The sequence below is a fragment of the Apaloderma vittatum genome, unplaced genomic scaffold (genome assembly GCF_000703405.1).
Source record: "Apaloderma vittatum isolate BGI_N311 unplaced genomic scaffold, ASM70340v1 scaffold21900, whole genome shotgun sequence".
Classification (NCBI taxonomy): Eukaryota; Metazoa; Chordata; class Aves; order Trogoniformes; family Trogonidae; genus Apaloderma; species Apaloderma vittatum.
In genome coordinates, this window is record NW_009694241.1 from 7,666 (window position 1) to 23,764 (window position 16,099).

At 45.2% G+C, this 16,099-nt stretch overlaps 1 protein-coding gene across 1 annotated transcript in view; it reads right to left on the minus strand.

Moving 5' to 3' along the window:
- Positions 1–304: 304 nt before the first annotated feature.
- The window catches only part of SH3BP5 (SH3-domain binding protein 5 (BTK-associated)), a gene marked incomplete at its 5' end in the record, with an annotated part of 42,112 nt that continues 26,317 nt past the window's right edge, over positions 305–16,099 (minus strand). The window contains 6 exons of the mRNA XM_009867045.1: positions 305–594; positions 1,286–1,546; positions 4,256–4,475; positions 5,668–5,710; positions 9,268–9,398; positions 14,778–14,942. Of these exons, the coding sequence (XP_009865347.1) occupies positions 413–594; positions 1,286–1,546; positions 4,256–4,475; positions 5,668–5,710; positions 9,268–9,398; positions 14,778–14,942 (1,002 nt within the window). The remainder of the gene's footprint in view (positions 595–1,285; positions 1,547–4,255; positions 4,476–5,667; positions 5,711–9,267; positions 9,399–14,777; positions 14,943–16,099) is intronic.

A 16,099-nucleotide genomic window follows, 5' to 3' on the forward strand; every position in this document is an offset into this window, starting at 1 on the left:
GCCACTTATACTCAAGAGATCCACTGTATCTAAAGAGAATTTCATTCTACAAAACTGAAGCCAAACCGCTCTCTGCAAATGTCTGGCTCGCGTTTCAGACCCGCTACTGGCATGAATTTACACCAGGACATTACTAGTTATTGCTTCAGCCAGGCTGCTACAAAACAATTTACAAAGTCTGTGAAATATGAGCACAGCTTAAACATTTGATTACTTGTCTGGCCTACAAAGGATTTATTGAATTAAAAACTTCAGCCCTCCACATCAATTAGACTTCTTAGTGCAGTTTTAAACTCTTAGAGTAAACGCTTAAGATTTGGCATATATTATTGGCACAACGTTCTTCAAACACTTAGAAGTTCATGTATAAATATTTATACTCCCATTAATCAGGACAGGGCACGAGGAGAACTCAGCCAATCTGGGCAGCTTTTCTGCTTGCACATATTCCCTCTTTGATTTTCATGCACTGCAGGGAGAGCTGCTTCATTCGGTTATCCAGAGCCAGCCCTTCAGTGGAGCTGCTCCTGGCGCTGCTCCTATTCTTGTTGACTCTGTCACTTGTCTTGTTCTCAGCCCCTTCTGCCCTGTCCCCTGCAAAGAAAGGATTAAACTAGATGTTAAACCTGGATTTCATTCTGCAACTTAAGCTTCAAACGGGTGTCTCTGCAGCTTCCTTTGCCAAAGCACATAAAAAAACCCCAAACCACACAGGAGGAGGAGCAAGATGCTGCAACCAAACTGAAGTTGGCCTTCCAAGCCACGCTCCTCTTGTGCACCACATCAGCAAACAACAGTGTAAAAAAGCCATAGGCTGGAATACACAAGAGCAGTGGTAATCCTCTAGTCTGAATTTGTCAGCAGGGGCTGGCAGAGCCTGAAAGAGGCACCTTTGGACATGTTATTTCTTATATTTATTTATTTATTGCCCCCAGAAAGCAGGATTTTCAGCAAGCAGGGCAGTAATTTTAAAAAAACAATGATAAATAATTAAACTCAGATCTTCCTTAAAATAAATGTATCATCAGAATCCCACTGATCACTTATCTTGTGAGAAACCTCAAACCTCTCCACTGAGGCAGAACTGGAGAAGAATAATTAAAACTTTCTGGATGTCACTGTTAAGTGTGGGGTGCAGGGCCTTCAGAAGCTGCCTTCCTCAAGGAAGTGGCCAGCGGCCAGAGCTCAGCAAGCTGGAGATACGCCTAGGGGAGCTGAGAAGGTTCTCCCGCTCCCTTTATAAAGCTGGAAAACACTGGGCCAGGGCACGTCCCACTGTGTGTACCTCTTTCAGCTTCGCACTCGGGGGAGGATGCCCCGCTGCACTCGCTTCGGGGGCCCAGGACAGGGAAGATCATCCCGAACTCAGAGAGCGACACGGGGCTGGGCAGATCCAGGCTTCCAGGTCGTGTTGCAGGAGGGAACTGAGTGGGCACCTCGCAGGGGCTCGTAGGACCAGAGCTGAAGCTGGATACTGACTGAGTTTCCGAATCTTCTCCGGATACCAAGCTGCTGCCATTGTCATCCTCGAACACCTCTGAAGCCACTGCAATGTTCAAAGAATCTTCTGGTTAGCAAACCTACCCCCTCCTGCACCTCCTCAAGCAACAGCAGTTCCTCAGATTTGCATCTCACGTATGTGCACACACTGTGAACCCATGGGCTGCCCCTTCTCGAGCTCAGTGCCCTTCACAAAACCTTAACCCTGCATGTCCTACATGGCTCACAAAGGCCTGATTCTGCTTTGAGGAGCACAACACCTGCCAGTCCTGCCATGGAAGAGCAGCTCTACAGCTCCTGCTCCTTGTGCCAAGATGCTCTCAGGTGTCCAGTGTTCCTGCTGCCCCCACCCAGCCGACCTTGTTCTCCTGACTCCAGTCCCCTGTGCCCACCTGAGCCCGTGGTCCCCTCATCCCAGCACAGACTCTGGGTTATTTAAGGCACTAAACAGAAGCCAGATTGCTTCCACCTTATCTTCCCACTTTTACAGTAAAAGCCCAGCACAGACTCTCAAGATCTCTTTTTGCAGTACCAAATTAAGAAAAGTCCTGCATTTATCATCTTCCCTACTCATGTTTGCTCAGATCTGAATGCTAATTCAAGCAAACCATCTCCAGGTTATCTCGCTAGATTTAGCTGCAGGCTCTTTGTTAGCAACAGGAGGAGGTATCCATTAAAGAAAGTTCAATTTTTTGCAAGATAGGGGGGTGTAAGTTTTGCTAAAATTCAACATTTTTCAGTCTCTGTTCATTGCAGGATGGGGACCTTATGAACCAAAAACCTTTGCACACCAGCAGTCCCACTGGGATCAGAAGGTTTTTTATGTTCATCAGCCTCTACCCAACAGAAGCATGTGCTGGATTCACACTGGTCTGAACAAGTGCCATGAATAGCAAGACGTTTACAGTGACCTGAAGCTGTCTTTAATTTTACCTCCCTGCCATTGTTAGAGAGGGCCACAGCAGCCTTGAAAGAGCAGCAGCATTAACAAAATGGCTCAAAGGAGAAGTTTCAGATTAGCTCTCCTGTTACCCTGGCAGCCCGGGGCTCACAGGCACAGCTCAGACATGAAGGGTGCAAGTGGAGGCAGCTACCATCATGGTTACTGCAGAGATGTTCAACCTCTTTCTGCTGTACTTGCCAATTGCAGAACTGTACTTACACATTGCAGGATTGACCTAAAAGGTTTCAGACATAAACCAGGTAACAGCATTATCCACCTTCCTGCATCCCCTCCAGGGCACTCTGTGCCCAGAGATAGTTTGTTGTTTGTTGTTTTGTTTTTAATGATGTCAAGACTGCAGAGTGGTCTTTCACTTGCTATGTTTTATCAATATACAATGAGCAATACAGACAACCTTGCAGGGGGTGAAAGCAAAAAGAAGGTTGGGCTAAAAAGATGTTTCCAATTACAGGAGTCCTCTTCTTAACAAGAAGCACTGACACCAGGTACTCTACAACAAGCACAACTTAAACTGCAGCTTATTTATCACACCCTAAACTTCCCATATCACACAGGAGCATCTGCCAGGGCCAAAAAACTCTTGCTGCTGACAACATGTTTTATTCAACTACAGCAGGTGGAAATCAAGATCTAAGAGGGCCTTGGCAGAAACCTCCCATGTTACAACACGAGAGCTTCACCTGTTGAGGCTATTTTGGTCACCACTTCTGGCAGGCTGCTAGTCCTGCCCTGCTGTAGCCCAGTTCTGTGCTGGCAGCAGCCTGGAGTCCTCCCACATGTGTCAGAGTGTGAAGTTCAAAGGGAGTGATAAGCCCACCCTCGCCTGCAGCCTCAGCAGTGGCCAGGAGGGCCAGCAGGCCCTAAATTAACCTTCTTGGCTCTTTCTGCCCCTACGTACTGGGCCCCTGAACTCCTTCAGCACAAGAAAATCCTCAACAGTTATAACTAAGGCTATTGGGAGGCCTCCTGGACAAGACTTTGCATCAAGGAGGCAAGAAAGTGTCCAGGAGGGAGGAAAAAGTGGACCATATGCAATGTCTATCTATCCACTTGCACCCAGAGCCAGGACAAAAGGAAATATGCAATACAACACACCGTTCCTGTCTTGGCAGCCCAAGCTCCCCACGTCCCACCAGAAAGCAGCCATTACCCAGCCTTGGAGGCTGCTCAGTGGTTGCTGCTGTCACCCAAGAGAAATGTCTCTTTTAGAGAGCGTCAGTGCACCATGTTAGCATATCACTGCTTGTCTGCAGCGTGCATGCTCTGCTGAAACCACACCCTGGCAAAAGACCCTGCAGTACAAAGAAACTCAGCCTTACACTCATTACTACTTTCTGCACTGCTGCAGCCACAACTTTAGTCCCTCTGCCACTGGCTCAGCATGGCAAGAGAGGTGCTGGATCCCAAATGTCTGTTTCTCATCAGCACTGCCACCTTGGCACCCGCCTGGTGATAGGTAACAGCCGGCACCCATCCCAGGCAGGTCACTGACAGCAGCAGCACTGGCTTAAAAATCAGAAGCATGCTTTGAAGTGCCTTAATTTTGTTCCTTTCATACAGCACCGTACAAAACTCAGCAACAACATGAAGGAAACAGCTGGTGCGCTTCAACTCATACTCCTTCCCCCTGAAAAATTGGCTGTTAAAGAATACAAATAACTCCCGTAATAATGAGAAGTGTAACAAGAGCCAGTAAATTTCTAACTGCAGAATACACAGAGCAGCCTTCATCTCAGCACTTCTTAGAACTCCTGTGGGATATTCCCAGGCACGGGAGCATTCTGTACTCACTGGAGATGGTGTCTGACTCTGGTTTACTTGCTGACAGGTCTTCCACAGAGGTGTTGCTCCCTTCAGCACCCACACCACATCCTCGGGGCCCCATGGCAGTGGACCGTCTCCTCTCGTGAATCTCATCCGAGATCATCTCCAGGTTTTTCAAGGCAGTCTTATACTCTCCCTTTGCCAGGGCCAGTTTTGCCTGCAGGTCATCCACTGTTTTTTTCAGTTGCTAACAAGGAAGACAGGTGTTAGATGTGCTTTCCTTATGAACGACACACAGCACACAGTTCTCTGTCACACGTCCACACGACTCGGCTCTAAACAGAGGAGCTACCACAAACCAGAGTTGGTATCTAGGTGGTGGGAGAGTCCATAATTCAAGAGCACCCCAGTGCAAGCAGCAGCACTTGTGAAGGAAAACACTGCTTGTGTATCTGCAGCTGTCTCAGCTCGGTTTTACACTGCACATAAAAGCAATCTGTGTTGCCTTTTGTACTGCCTTTTACACAATCACCCGCAGCCTCGGGAGGACACTGAGCAGCTGTCAGGGTAAAGCAACAGGCCCCCAAAGAGCGGGGCTTTGCCCACAGAGAAAAGCGGATTTCTCAAAAGATGCCTCTAGCCTGAAGGGATTATCAGGCTGATGCCCAGGTCCAGGACGAGGGTTCAGCTCCGCGCAGCAGCAGCAGCTGCCGACCATGGCTGCACAGGCAGGCAAGACAGAGGAGCAGAAGGCAGCCCAAGTCTGGATGCCAGCAAGGAGAAGGGGCACACCAGGGTCTCCAAAGGCTTATAAGAGAGCCCCTGCATCTCAGGCAGCCCAGGGAAGGGCTCACAAAGAGGGTGTGGGAGGTACCTTGCACCCCAGGCAAGGAACAGGAATCTTCCTCTAGCTAGGACCCAGTGCCCGAGCACTGGCCGGGCACTGTAGAACCACACAGAGTGCAGAAATACCAGAAAAAGCCCTGGCAGCCCTTCCAGCCAAATCCCACATCAAAAATTCATAATGTGCATGATGTTTGAGTACTACAAGCAGGTTACTTGTTCTGTTAATTGACCCAATCACTGAACAGAAAGGAACACCCTAAGCCCAGTTAAACAGTCTGATGCATAAAACATATTGGGAAAAATGGAACAAAACAAAAAAACAAATCCCAGAGACTACACGAAATGAAGGCAGTCAAAACATATTTGTTCGGTTCTGGCACTAAGCAGGAGAGTTTGAACACTTATTTCACACAATGAAACAAAGCCTCTCAGTCTTTTATCTTTAAAATGTGATTAACAAAGTGCTCAGTAGGATTTAAAGTGAATTGGTTTTGCACCGACACGCAACATGGTTGTCAGAGCACTTTAGATGCAATTTAAGTGTTTACAGCAAGCAGTAAAGGGTTTCAGATGGGCCTGAATTAGATACGTACCTCTAGTTGGACGTAGTACTTTGCCTTGAGTTCAAAATAAGGTCTGTGGAAAAACAAAGAACAAAAGTTTACAACCACTGGGACTGAATGCAGGGTATTGGAGTGGGAGTTTCTCTCTTCATAGCACTAACAGAGCTGTTTTGTGTTTCACTGTGATCCCAAGAGGCTACTATTGAGATGATGGCACACCTACTCGTGCTCTCCATGTCTCTCTCTTCCCCTCTAATATGTCTTTTTCTCATGGGTATTTTGACCTAAATACAAATTGTGGAATTCCAGGTTTTGGAGTTGACAGGATAATTCCTTCAAGGCCTAGATTCTGCAAGATAGTTTAATGGAACATCCAGCTTCAGGAAGAGCCATCCTCTCTATCCGCCTAATTTTAGAGCCCACGGCACATGCGAATTCCCCACAGAAGGCAAACCTTAGACCCTCCCATGTTCAGATGTGGGAGTGGAGGAGCAGCTCTTATTAAGCAAAAAAAAACTCCTTGATTTTTAGCAGGGCTCACTATCCCCCTACTCTCTCAGCAGCTCTTCTGTAAAGTATGGCAGAGATGAACAATCAGAAGTGGTTTTATATAAAATTGAACACTTTGTCATATTTCTACCCAGACAGCAAGCCTCTTTTGAGCTGTAAGTTCCCCTGCAGCTACATTTTAGACTGCGCACCAGAATGCTGCAGTTTTCTGATCCTACGCACTTTGAAGAGTTGAATTCACTACAGAGTCATACATGGAATAACCGAGTCAAGTTTCCCCAAGACTGGGTTATTTCACAGCTCCTGTGTTTTCAGTCAGCCCCCACCATCACTGGGAGCATCCAGACAAGTACATGGCATTTCCAGTGATGCTGACGCAAACTGCTCCTCCACCTCCCCTCGTTTGACTGTGACCCCGCCGAAGTCTACAAGGATGGACCTGCCAGGCATGGTGAGACAGTGTGCTTGGGAGTCCACATCCAACAGTTCCAAGCCTCCCACAGCCACACCCCAAAGCAACAGGAGGGCAGAGACACTGACAAAACGGTGTTACAGGAGAACATGTACAGAGAAAACAGTGAAACCCAGCCGATCCTCTGCTTTCCTTACCCTCGTGCCAACTGGGAGAAAACAACCAGGCTTGAATCCTAACCTCCCATCATCGTCCAAAAGCCTAGGGGAAAAGTGCCCTTTCTGTCAGCACACAAACACATGCGAGTTTGTGTGGTGTGAAAAAAATAACATGTATGTATATTTATATGCACACATGTGCGTGTATATACATGCATACATGTACACACACATACAGATGTACATGTGAGCAGGCAAGTTTACAGGGAATAGACAGGAAAGATGTCACCTAAGCTAGGAAAAGGATACCAACAGCCTGACGTGTAGGAGCACACTGAAGCACTCTTTATCACTCCTTGGTAACATAGCCAGCCATCCAATGGCAGCAGAAAGCAATGCACTGGCAGGGTAGGGACCTGCACCTTCTTGGGTCGCTTCATTCTTTTACACCCACAACCCTGTAACTATTGAAACCCAGTCTGTGACACAGCAGGGTTGAAGAATTGTTCACTGATGCCATCACTGCCCTACTGCATGAGTTGTCTGAGTCCAGGGCACTGCGTAGTGAAGCAAAGCACTTTTTAACTACATGGCAGGAAGAGTGGAAGGCACTTTGCTCAAGTCACCTGAGCAGAAGATGACTTCCAAAAACCAGCTAACACAGGAAAGTTCATTACCCTACAGCTCAGGGACACCGAGCCAGAAGATCTGGCAACTTAAGAACATGCAGCTGTATGCACATTCATAGCTTACAAGCAAGTAAGCACCCAGAAACAAAATTAAAAGCAAAGCCAAAACAAAACAATCCAGTAATCATCCACTCATCAACCCACACAGAGAATCATATAAATGACTTTCCTCCAGGCTGTCCCAGTCTTACTTTCAAATAGTAATGCTTAAAGCATCTCAATCCAGACTGAAGTGAAGAGCAAATGCAAATTATTTTTTGCATGGGAAAGAGCAATCCATTCAGCATGTCTACCCACGAGTTTATGGAGAGAGAAGATGGACAACATGGGTCTGAGAAGCCCAAGGGGTCACAGCCAACGCTCCTGCACCACCCATGGAGAAGGGCAGAGCGTTTTTCTGATGTTAAATCCCTACATAGTACAAGTTCAAACACATCTATGATAAGACTGTTGATGCCATCAGGCACCCTCCACTTTGCTACTAGGTTAGAATTGGCATTTCTGTACACCCCTTAAGGAAGGGCCTCCAAAAGTCCACACATGGGTGGTTTATGCTGCAGTCAGCCCTGCTGTGAGTCAAAGGAATATGTTGGGATCCTTCCACATAAGTGAAAACTCACTTGTCCTGAGGAGAATGGCATGAGACAACAGCCCCATGGGCATAGATTCAGCAAAGTGAAGGCTCAGAAGGCAAATAAAACATGAGGCAGCTGAGGCATTGAGCTCAGCACCATCACTGTTATAAGAGGGTATGCAGGACCCCATTGACAACTTATCAGCATCCTTATTCTCAATTTCAGTGTAAAGGAAGGAACTCCCAGCAGCCACATCACTTCTCAGCTATTGCTCTTATGCAGAAAAATCTGTCATTTAGTCATCTGATGACATCTTTCACAGTTCCTGCGCAGTGCTAGACAAACAGCATGAAGCTCATTCTAGGAAGCCGCGCTGCTACACTCTTTCAGCAAACAGCCTGATTCTTCCCTAAGAAGCACTAATCCTTTCTTGAATTGCACAAACATCAATCAAAATAGATTTTTAGTTGACCAATGTCACCAAAAAGTCATTTTAGATGGAGGGATTAAAAGCTAAATACAGCAAGCAGATTGTTTAGACAAGCTACGATCTGGAAATAAAAAGAAAACTAACTGTGAAATATAAAGAGGATTAAGAGCTGCTTGTAAACAGGTCCAAAATTTTAAACAGACTCTGAGCAAAAAGCTGTTTCACTTCTCTGCAACAAAGCAAAACTGTGTATCAACTGCAGACACATTTATTAGAGACATTTGCTGCTTAGCTGTGCTCTCTGAAGCGCGTTTCCTTCCCCAACAGCAGCTCCCGCACAGCTTTGCCAGGCAGCATCAGGAAGCAAACAAGACTGATTTACAGTGTGCCACTCTGATGCAGTCTCACACCTTCCAGGTTTCTGTCACCTGCTTTGATGCTCTCCTAACTAAAAATAAGAACTAAGCTGCAAACAATCCTAAGATACAAAACATTCACACACAGAGCTCTGCAGTTCTGTCGGCAGCATCTGTGTGAATCCCATGAGCCTGTTTCTCAAGTTAACATGCTGCCAAAGGGTCCAGCGCACTAGACCAAGAATATATCCAGAAAAGGTTCCTTGTCCTATTTAGTTCACCTATCAAGTCAGGTGCTTCCAAAGATGCTTAGAAGGACAATAAATGCAAGGACTAACACCAGCACCAGCTGTGCTGCGAGGCTGTCACATGCAGGCAGGAGCCCAAGCAGAGAGCTACAAAGGGCAACACACTTTCACAAGTTTGGAAAAAGGTTGTGGGATCCGTAGCTCCCACAGACAGACTTCACCATGGAACTTGTCTCCTAACACAAAACATACTTTGATTTATTGATGGCTCTTTTCAGCTTCTTCTCCAGCTGCTTCATCCTTCCCATGGCGGCATTGTATTTGGCTGCAGTCTCCTTGTGAACCAACTCGCTCCTCGTCTTGGTCTGTTCTGCCTCCATGACCTTCAAGAGGGAAAATACAGGTTGAGAGGCAAGACACAACGATCCATTTCTTTTCAGTTTAATTAAGAGCATCTTCATAATCTCTCTAATCAGCTCATGCCAGGAAATGGAGGACATAGAAAAATTAGTTTCAATGAACCTACTTAAAAGTCAATCCTGAAAGGAAGAGCAATATGTCAGATTTGCAAACACTGTGTTAATTTTAAACAGAGGTGTTGCAGCTTCTCGCATCTCTCTTGTAGAAGGTTCAGAAGAGCCTCAGCTTTTGGGATCACCCATTTTTTAACCCAGTCAGCTATTCAGCCGACCAGTCTCGAGTCACAGTTTCAACACCAAAAATGCTGGGAGGTCCAAGCCCTGAGCTGACACCTCTTATTCAGCCAGGGGAAGCTGTGCTGATGACCAGCCCTCTGTCTGGGCAGGCAGATGCTTAACCTGCATGTTTGTCTTTTGATGTCTAAATGAAAGTGAGAAACAGTTACACTCCAAAGCTGAACTACATCAGAATCACCTAGAAGCTCTTGCTGCCACAACTGGAGGCCATGTTTTGCTCATCTGCACATTCCACTTATTAGTAAACAAAGAAGTTGTAGCAGAACTTTAAACCACAAGAAAGAAAGTTTTCCAAAGACTCTTCTGACTAGATATAAAATAATATACTCAGTTACAAACACCCTTCAACTATTTTACATATAAGGCAGTCACTTTCAAAGAAAGGTTAAAAAACCAAAAACACACATACACAAAAAAATCCCACCAAAATCACACCCACACTATCAGACTCATAACAGGCTCTCCACCGCATCCTGAAAACAAGCCACAGTGTCATATCTTGAACAAGTGCTCGAAAGCTAGGTTGATGCAATGACATTCCTCAGTGAAATATGTCAGACAATGATGGGTTTTGGCATGAAAGTATCTTAAATTAAAATGCAGTCTCTAAAGACTGCACAGAAGCTGGTTTGCCTTCTTATTGTAGCACGGAAACTGCAATTCGAAAATGCTGGAAGCTACAAAATAATCGAGTGGCTGGAATTTGCCAACGCTCAGTTAAATATCAATCCCTTGCATCTATTCTTGAGGCAAAATTGGCATCAGCTTTGATATCTGGGATGAACCACATGATAAGCACTACCAGCATCAGGGTCATAAAGCAGGTTAGGTGCCCAGGATCATGCTGATTTTGCATATCTTGCATATCAAATATCACAGAAATGCTGAGCCCTGCTGGAATTTGAGGATGGCAGATGATAAATATCTCAAAAAATCTGACAAAATACTGAATTTCTGCCAGCCACATATACCCATGTTCATTACCCCTTCTAGGAGAAGAGGGGAAAAGGAAAAAAAAGTTTCGTACTTAATCCTTTTGAGAAATCAGTGATGTAAGGAAAACTATCTCCCCTGATGCCCTTGCTTTCCCCGTGGGCATCCTGCTGTTGCGCTCTCATGACCCACACAAGCCTGTGGAGAGGGCAGCCAGCCGGTCCCTGCCCCGGGACAGCAGCTCAGGGTGCACGCCTGAGGCTGAGGACAGTACCTGGAAGATTGTGAGGTACCTCTGTGGAGATCTGGCACCTGTCAAGATGCATTTAAGTGTTTCATTCAGACTACAAGAAACAGAATGACCATCCATCCCTCCCCAAAAGCCGAATGGCCTTTAAACAGAGAAGCTGTCTGTCCATCAGGGCAGGTGGACAGAAAGTGGCGCAAACCATGCTGCCAGGAAACCCCTCACCTTTTAAAATGGTCCTAAAAGACCACTGACAAGGCTTGTGTGGGAAAGAAGTACTTTTTATCAGACCTAATAACATGGTTGGGGAAATAGGAGTCTTACACAGACTCATAAAGAAGTTTTTCATCACAGTTACAGAATAAACTCTTCTGTCAAATAGAAGTCACTGTGCTTCTACCATCAGCCTTGCCTTGTTGATGCTACTAAGCCATCACAAATGCAACTGCATCACTTTAAAAAGGCAGAGATAAAAGTGAGGATGACACCTCTTCAAATTAAGATTGCTCAAGACACACCTCTCCTCCTTACACTGTACCTGCCACCCATACCCTCAGGGCGAGCAGGGGACGTGCCCTCACACAAAACCATCCAGAAGCAGTGAACTTCTAGGATGCCAACACATTCGCTGGACATTTCTGTAGCCCAGGATCACCGATTTCAGAACAACTCATTCATCCAGATAGCACAGGCTACAACTACTGGAAAATTAAACAAAAACGCCAACACAGATACCAATCACTTTCTCTGCTCTCCTTCCCTAACCAACCCAGATGCCTGGAAAAGGAAGGTTGGTGTAGAGCATGTATTTTCAGTGAACAAGTCTGTAAAAGCAGCCTTGCTCCCCCTCCAAAGGATTTGCGTGATCTCAAGTAAAAGATGGGACTCCAGGCAAAATTTCAGTAATAACAACAGATGCCAAAGAAAAATTTATAAATGAAATCAAGCAAATCTGGCCATCTGAGCCAGATAATTACTCTGGACAACTGCTTCCTTCTCAAAAAAATTAGGCTGATGGCTCTTCTAGGGGAAGAATTAGAAATAAAAGAGACAATGCAAGATCAGTAAACCAGGAGGACATAATCAACTATATAAGAGATTGCATTTAACCCCTGATTTCCAGGGTGAAGTGGCAGAGATATTAGGGCAGGAAAGGATGTGGATATTTTTGTTGTTTCTTCCACAGACTTTACTTATCCCTTCCTTTTTCTCCAAGTATTTCCATCTGCAGGAAGTATCTCTTGTCTTCGTGTCACAAAAGGACCCACGCATTTTATACTGACAGATGGTACTTCACGGTGTAATATCAAAGTGAGCTTCACAAGCCAAATTAAACCAAGAGGGAGCATGCCTCCTCCCTCTTCACTCTCCTCTCATCCCTTTCTTTTCAAAATGTCTCATGATCAAGAGCCAAAACATTTCTTCTCCCTGCCAGAATTTAAGAACTGAACATATCTCAGGGAAGATTGTAAAAGCAGAACCTTTTTAAGATTGTAGATTGCATCAGCAATTAGAAATTATCAATGTCTCCTGAAATTCATGAAGGGTCTTCCTTTCTGCTCTGGGTAGTCTCAAACATGAGGCAATGCATCTGTCAACGCTTTCCTTTTGTATACACTTATGGACCACTTTCAACAAGAGTATAAATGTGAAGATCTCTCTCCTTCATACTTCAAAATTCTCTATCCTTTGGCCCTTTTACAGCCCTGCACTCTGCACCTCAAGCTGCTGGATCATAGTAATTTCTATTGTAATTAATGGTTAATGATCTGAGATAACAGCAACACTAGGGCACTCAAGAACTTTTGTTCTAGCATATCTCATCCTCTTATCTGCTTTGCTTCATAGCTTAATAGGTAACCATGATGTTTTCTGCCCAAGTCCCCAGTTACTCTGTTTACCCCACTGAACGCTAAGGACTGCACTAACTGTGTCCACTGAAATCAGGAAAGTGTTCACTCTGCTCCTAAAGAAATTATAAAACTTAAGCACTCTGAGCAAATTTGTGCTGAGTCTGTTCAGCCAGGGCTTCCAACAGCCTTCTTGGCTCTGGGCCTGGCCTGAAGACCTCCAGTACGGCCAAGGAAAAATCACAAGACAAACTTCCATGTAACTGTCTGAAAATCTTCTGTACCCTGGAAAGGTGCAGACAGGTGCTTTCTGTGAACTGAGCTCACTCAGACTATTTTAAGCACCAGAAGAGTAGGGTAACACGCTTTCCATCCAAGGAGCCGTCAACAGCTCTATACAATCCAGTCTGTGCCTGGAGATCTCATAACAGCAGTACATAAACCTAAGGTTCCTCTCCACTGTTCAGCTGTAACCATCAGACACCTTACGGTTTGAACCAGCCCTCTGGTGAGCAGACACGCTGCATTCAGTGATATGTATCAACACCACCAGCACAACTCAACCAAGAGGGTGTACTCCTCTTGCAGACTGTCAGAGAATGATTAAGGGTTGCAAAAGGACACTGGGATCCCCTCGAAATATCCAAGGAAGAGAGGAAACCATCTGAACTCTCAAATTGCTGTCATTTCTTTCCTCACCCAACCCAATACAATTTTCCATTATGCCAGCTAGAGACAGGCAGTTGGAGCTCTAAGCAACGGCTTAGATGTTCCAGCTTTTTCACCCATTCTGAGAATCCCAAATTGTGCATGCATTTCTGGACTTTGAATACAACAGGGATAACGACCAGGGAAAATGACAGCTGCTGGCATCCTGGCACACACGTGCTGCAGAGGTGGGGCTTCCTTCAGAAACGCACACAGGTTACCAGATCTGCAAATACCAAACCTTAACAGGGACAGCAACACAAACAATCCCACAGAGTTTGTTTTTATTTCTTTAACATATACCAGGTTTTCCATCTGTCCCCTACACACAGTCATCATCATTTTTGTTCCCTGATCCTTCATCAGGCAGCTGGCTCTGGCTTTCAGTCCACTCTGAAATAGAGGCTTTCTTACACCGAAGGAGCTTCTGCAACCGAACAGAGCTGCTGCATTGAGGGCTGCAAGACAATGCGAAAGCTGTGTGGCATGCCAGCACATTTGGAATAGCGAGTTCAGCTTCATTGGCATATTAAGGGAACTCTGACAAAACAAAAGTTTTTAGCTTCCATTTTTGTGCCTTTATGCTAAAAACACCCACCTTTCTGTCTTTTTTTTGTTTTTAAATTTTAAACAGACAGGAAGAAAAAGACAAAGCAAGTGACAGGAAAATTCTTCTTGACAGCTGCTAAAATGAGTAACACCTTCCATTGTTAGATGGTGCATCTCTTCTGTAGATTTAAAAAGGCATTCCAAAGGAGGTAAGATCTTGTCCACATTTGAAAGTTAATTCAGGATAGAGCACTGTGCAAGCTTACAATGCATCACACGCTTTTGAGTAATTCTACATTCAATCACACGTTTCCGAAGTCAAGTGCCTTGTTCAGCTTACTCCACATTAAGAACAGGTTATACTAAAATTGGAACATGTCTCTGTTTTTCTAGAGTAAGAGCTTCCATAACGTGTATTCAGGAACAGCCATCCCTATGCAATTATTCTGGCGTAACTCCAAATGGAGATATGCAGTACGACAATGTTTATCCTCAATATAGATGGTTGGGGTTTTTTCTCTCTTTAGAGGGCTACTCCACTACTACTAGCACAGCCAGGCAGAGAACTGTAGTTGTCCCAGTAGTAGCCCAAGGCTGAAATCATTTAATCTTCGGCTTTGTAATTTTCTCTAGCTTCGTTTCCTACACATCATGTATGTGGACCAATACAAAAATTTGGTCTTTTAGAGACTAAGCCTCATACACCATAGGAGAACACAAAATATGGAAAAGACCGACACTGGAGCAAGCTTTCATTACCCTCTGAGTAGCATGGTTAAGCATTTCTTGCCAGGCAGAGTCAAACTGACGCTTGTCATCTTCCAGTAGCCTCTGCTCAGCAAGCGAAATGGTCTCTTTTGCAGCACGCAGCACTTCAGTGGCCCTCTGAAAATCCTGGGTCGCCCTCTGAGCTTCCAGCTGTGCCTAAAAAAAGAGAAGATGGGATCAGAGGCAAAGGAACCCTCACAGTCAGATTTAGCAGATCTGCCACACTAATCCCAGGACTTAAAGAACACTACGTAAGCGTTATTGTCTCCCAGTCTTTCACTTGGAAGCAACACATATTTCCTCACTGGAGAAGTACTGCTGAGACAGTAGTTCCCACCCAAACAGGTAATTTGCAAAGAACTGTCTCATCATGTTCATAGTCAAAAAACACACAGGTGATGGCCTACAAATAAGCACCTGGCTGAGAACTAAATACCTTATGATGTACATTTAATCACTGAGAAACAAAAAAGCATTAATAGGAAACCCGTAGCATATCAAGAATACGTTGAGAATGGCACTTCTTGAGTTTTGTCAGGGTGGATTTTTATCTGGTGCACCATTGTTCATGCTGAGGAAATGTTTTGGGTGTATTACATTGCTACAAAACACAAACAAGTTTTCTGACAAGACGGCTGCTAATTCTTTGCACATTCTTCTACTTTGCTATTGCTGGGACACAACTGGTGCAGCAGGTGCCCAGTACACAGACACAAAGGTAACCAGGGGAGTCTGCAATGCACGTAAAACAGAGATGAAAGACCCTGCTATGTCCTTAAGAAACTGCTGCTTCTTTCCAACAAAATAATACAGAGTCTGAGCTTGAACTAAGCACTTTTAAGTGTCTGCATGGAAGTAGGAGACAATGGAATCTAGTCAATGAGCTGCGATCTCTTCGACTGGGGACCAAAAAAAAAAAATTTGCAGAGTCATTGCATTTACAGATCACCTTCATCTCTCCTGAAAGTTTTGACAAGGCTCTCATGGCACCCAAATCCCACTCTGAACAGCCCTCAGGTAAAATGCTTGCATCCCATCACGAAGGCTGGAGCTGCCTCCACTTTTCACAGCTGAGAATCAGGCCTCCAGCATGCCCAGCGCTGCAGCAAGCCCTTGCCTGTTCAGTCCTGAAAGGGGAGAGCAGCCAATAAAGCAGAACTAATGCCAGCCACACTGCAGGCTTCAGTAGCACTGTGGTGACTAAAGCCATCACAGAGTTCGGCAGTGTTGCACTTTTGTACCAGTGACAAATCTTAAATCGTTAAAATAGGTGATTCTACAACAAACAGACAAAGAGTACCCATAAACAAACT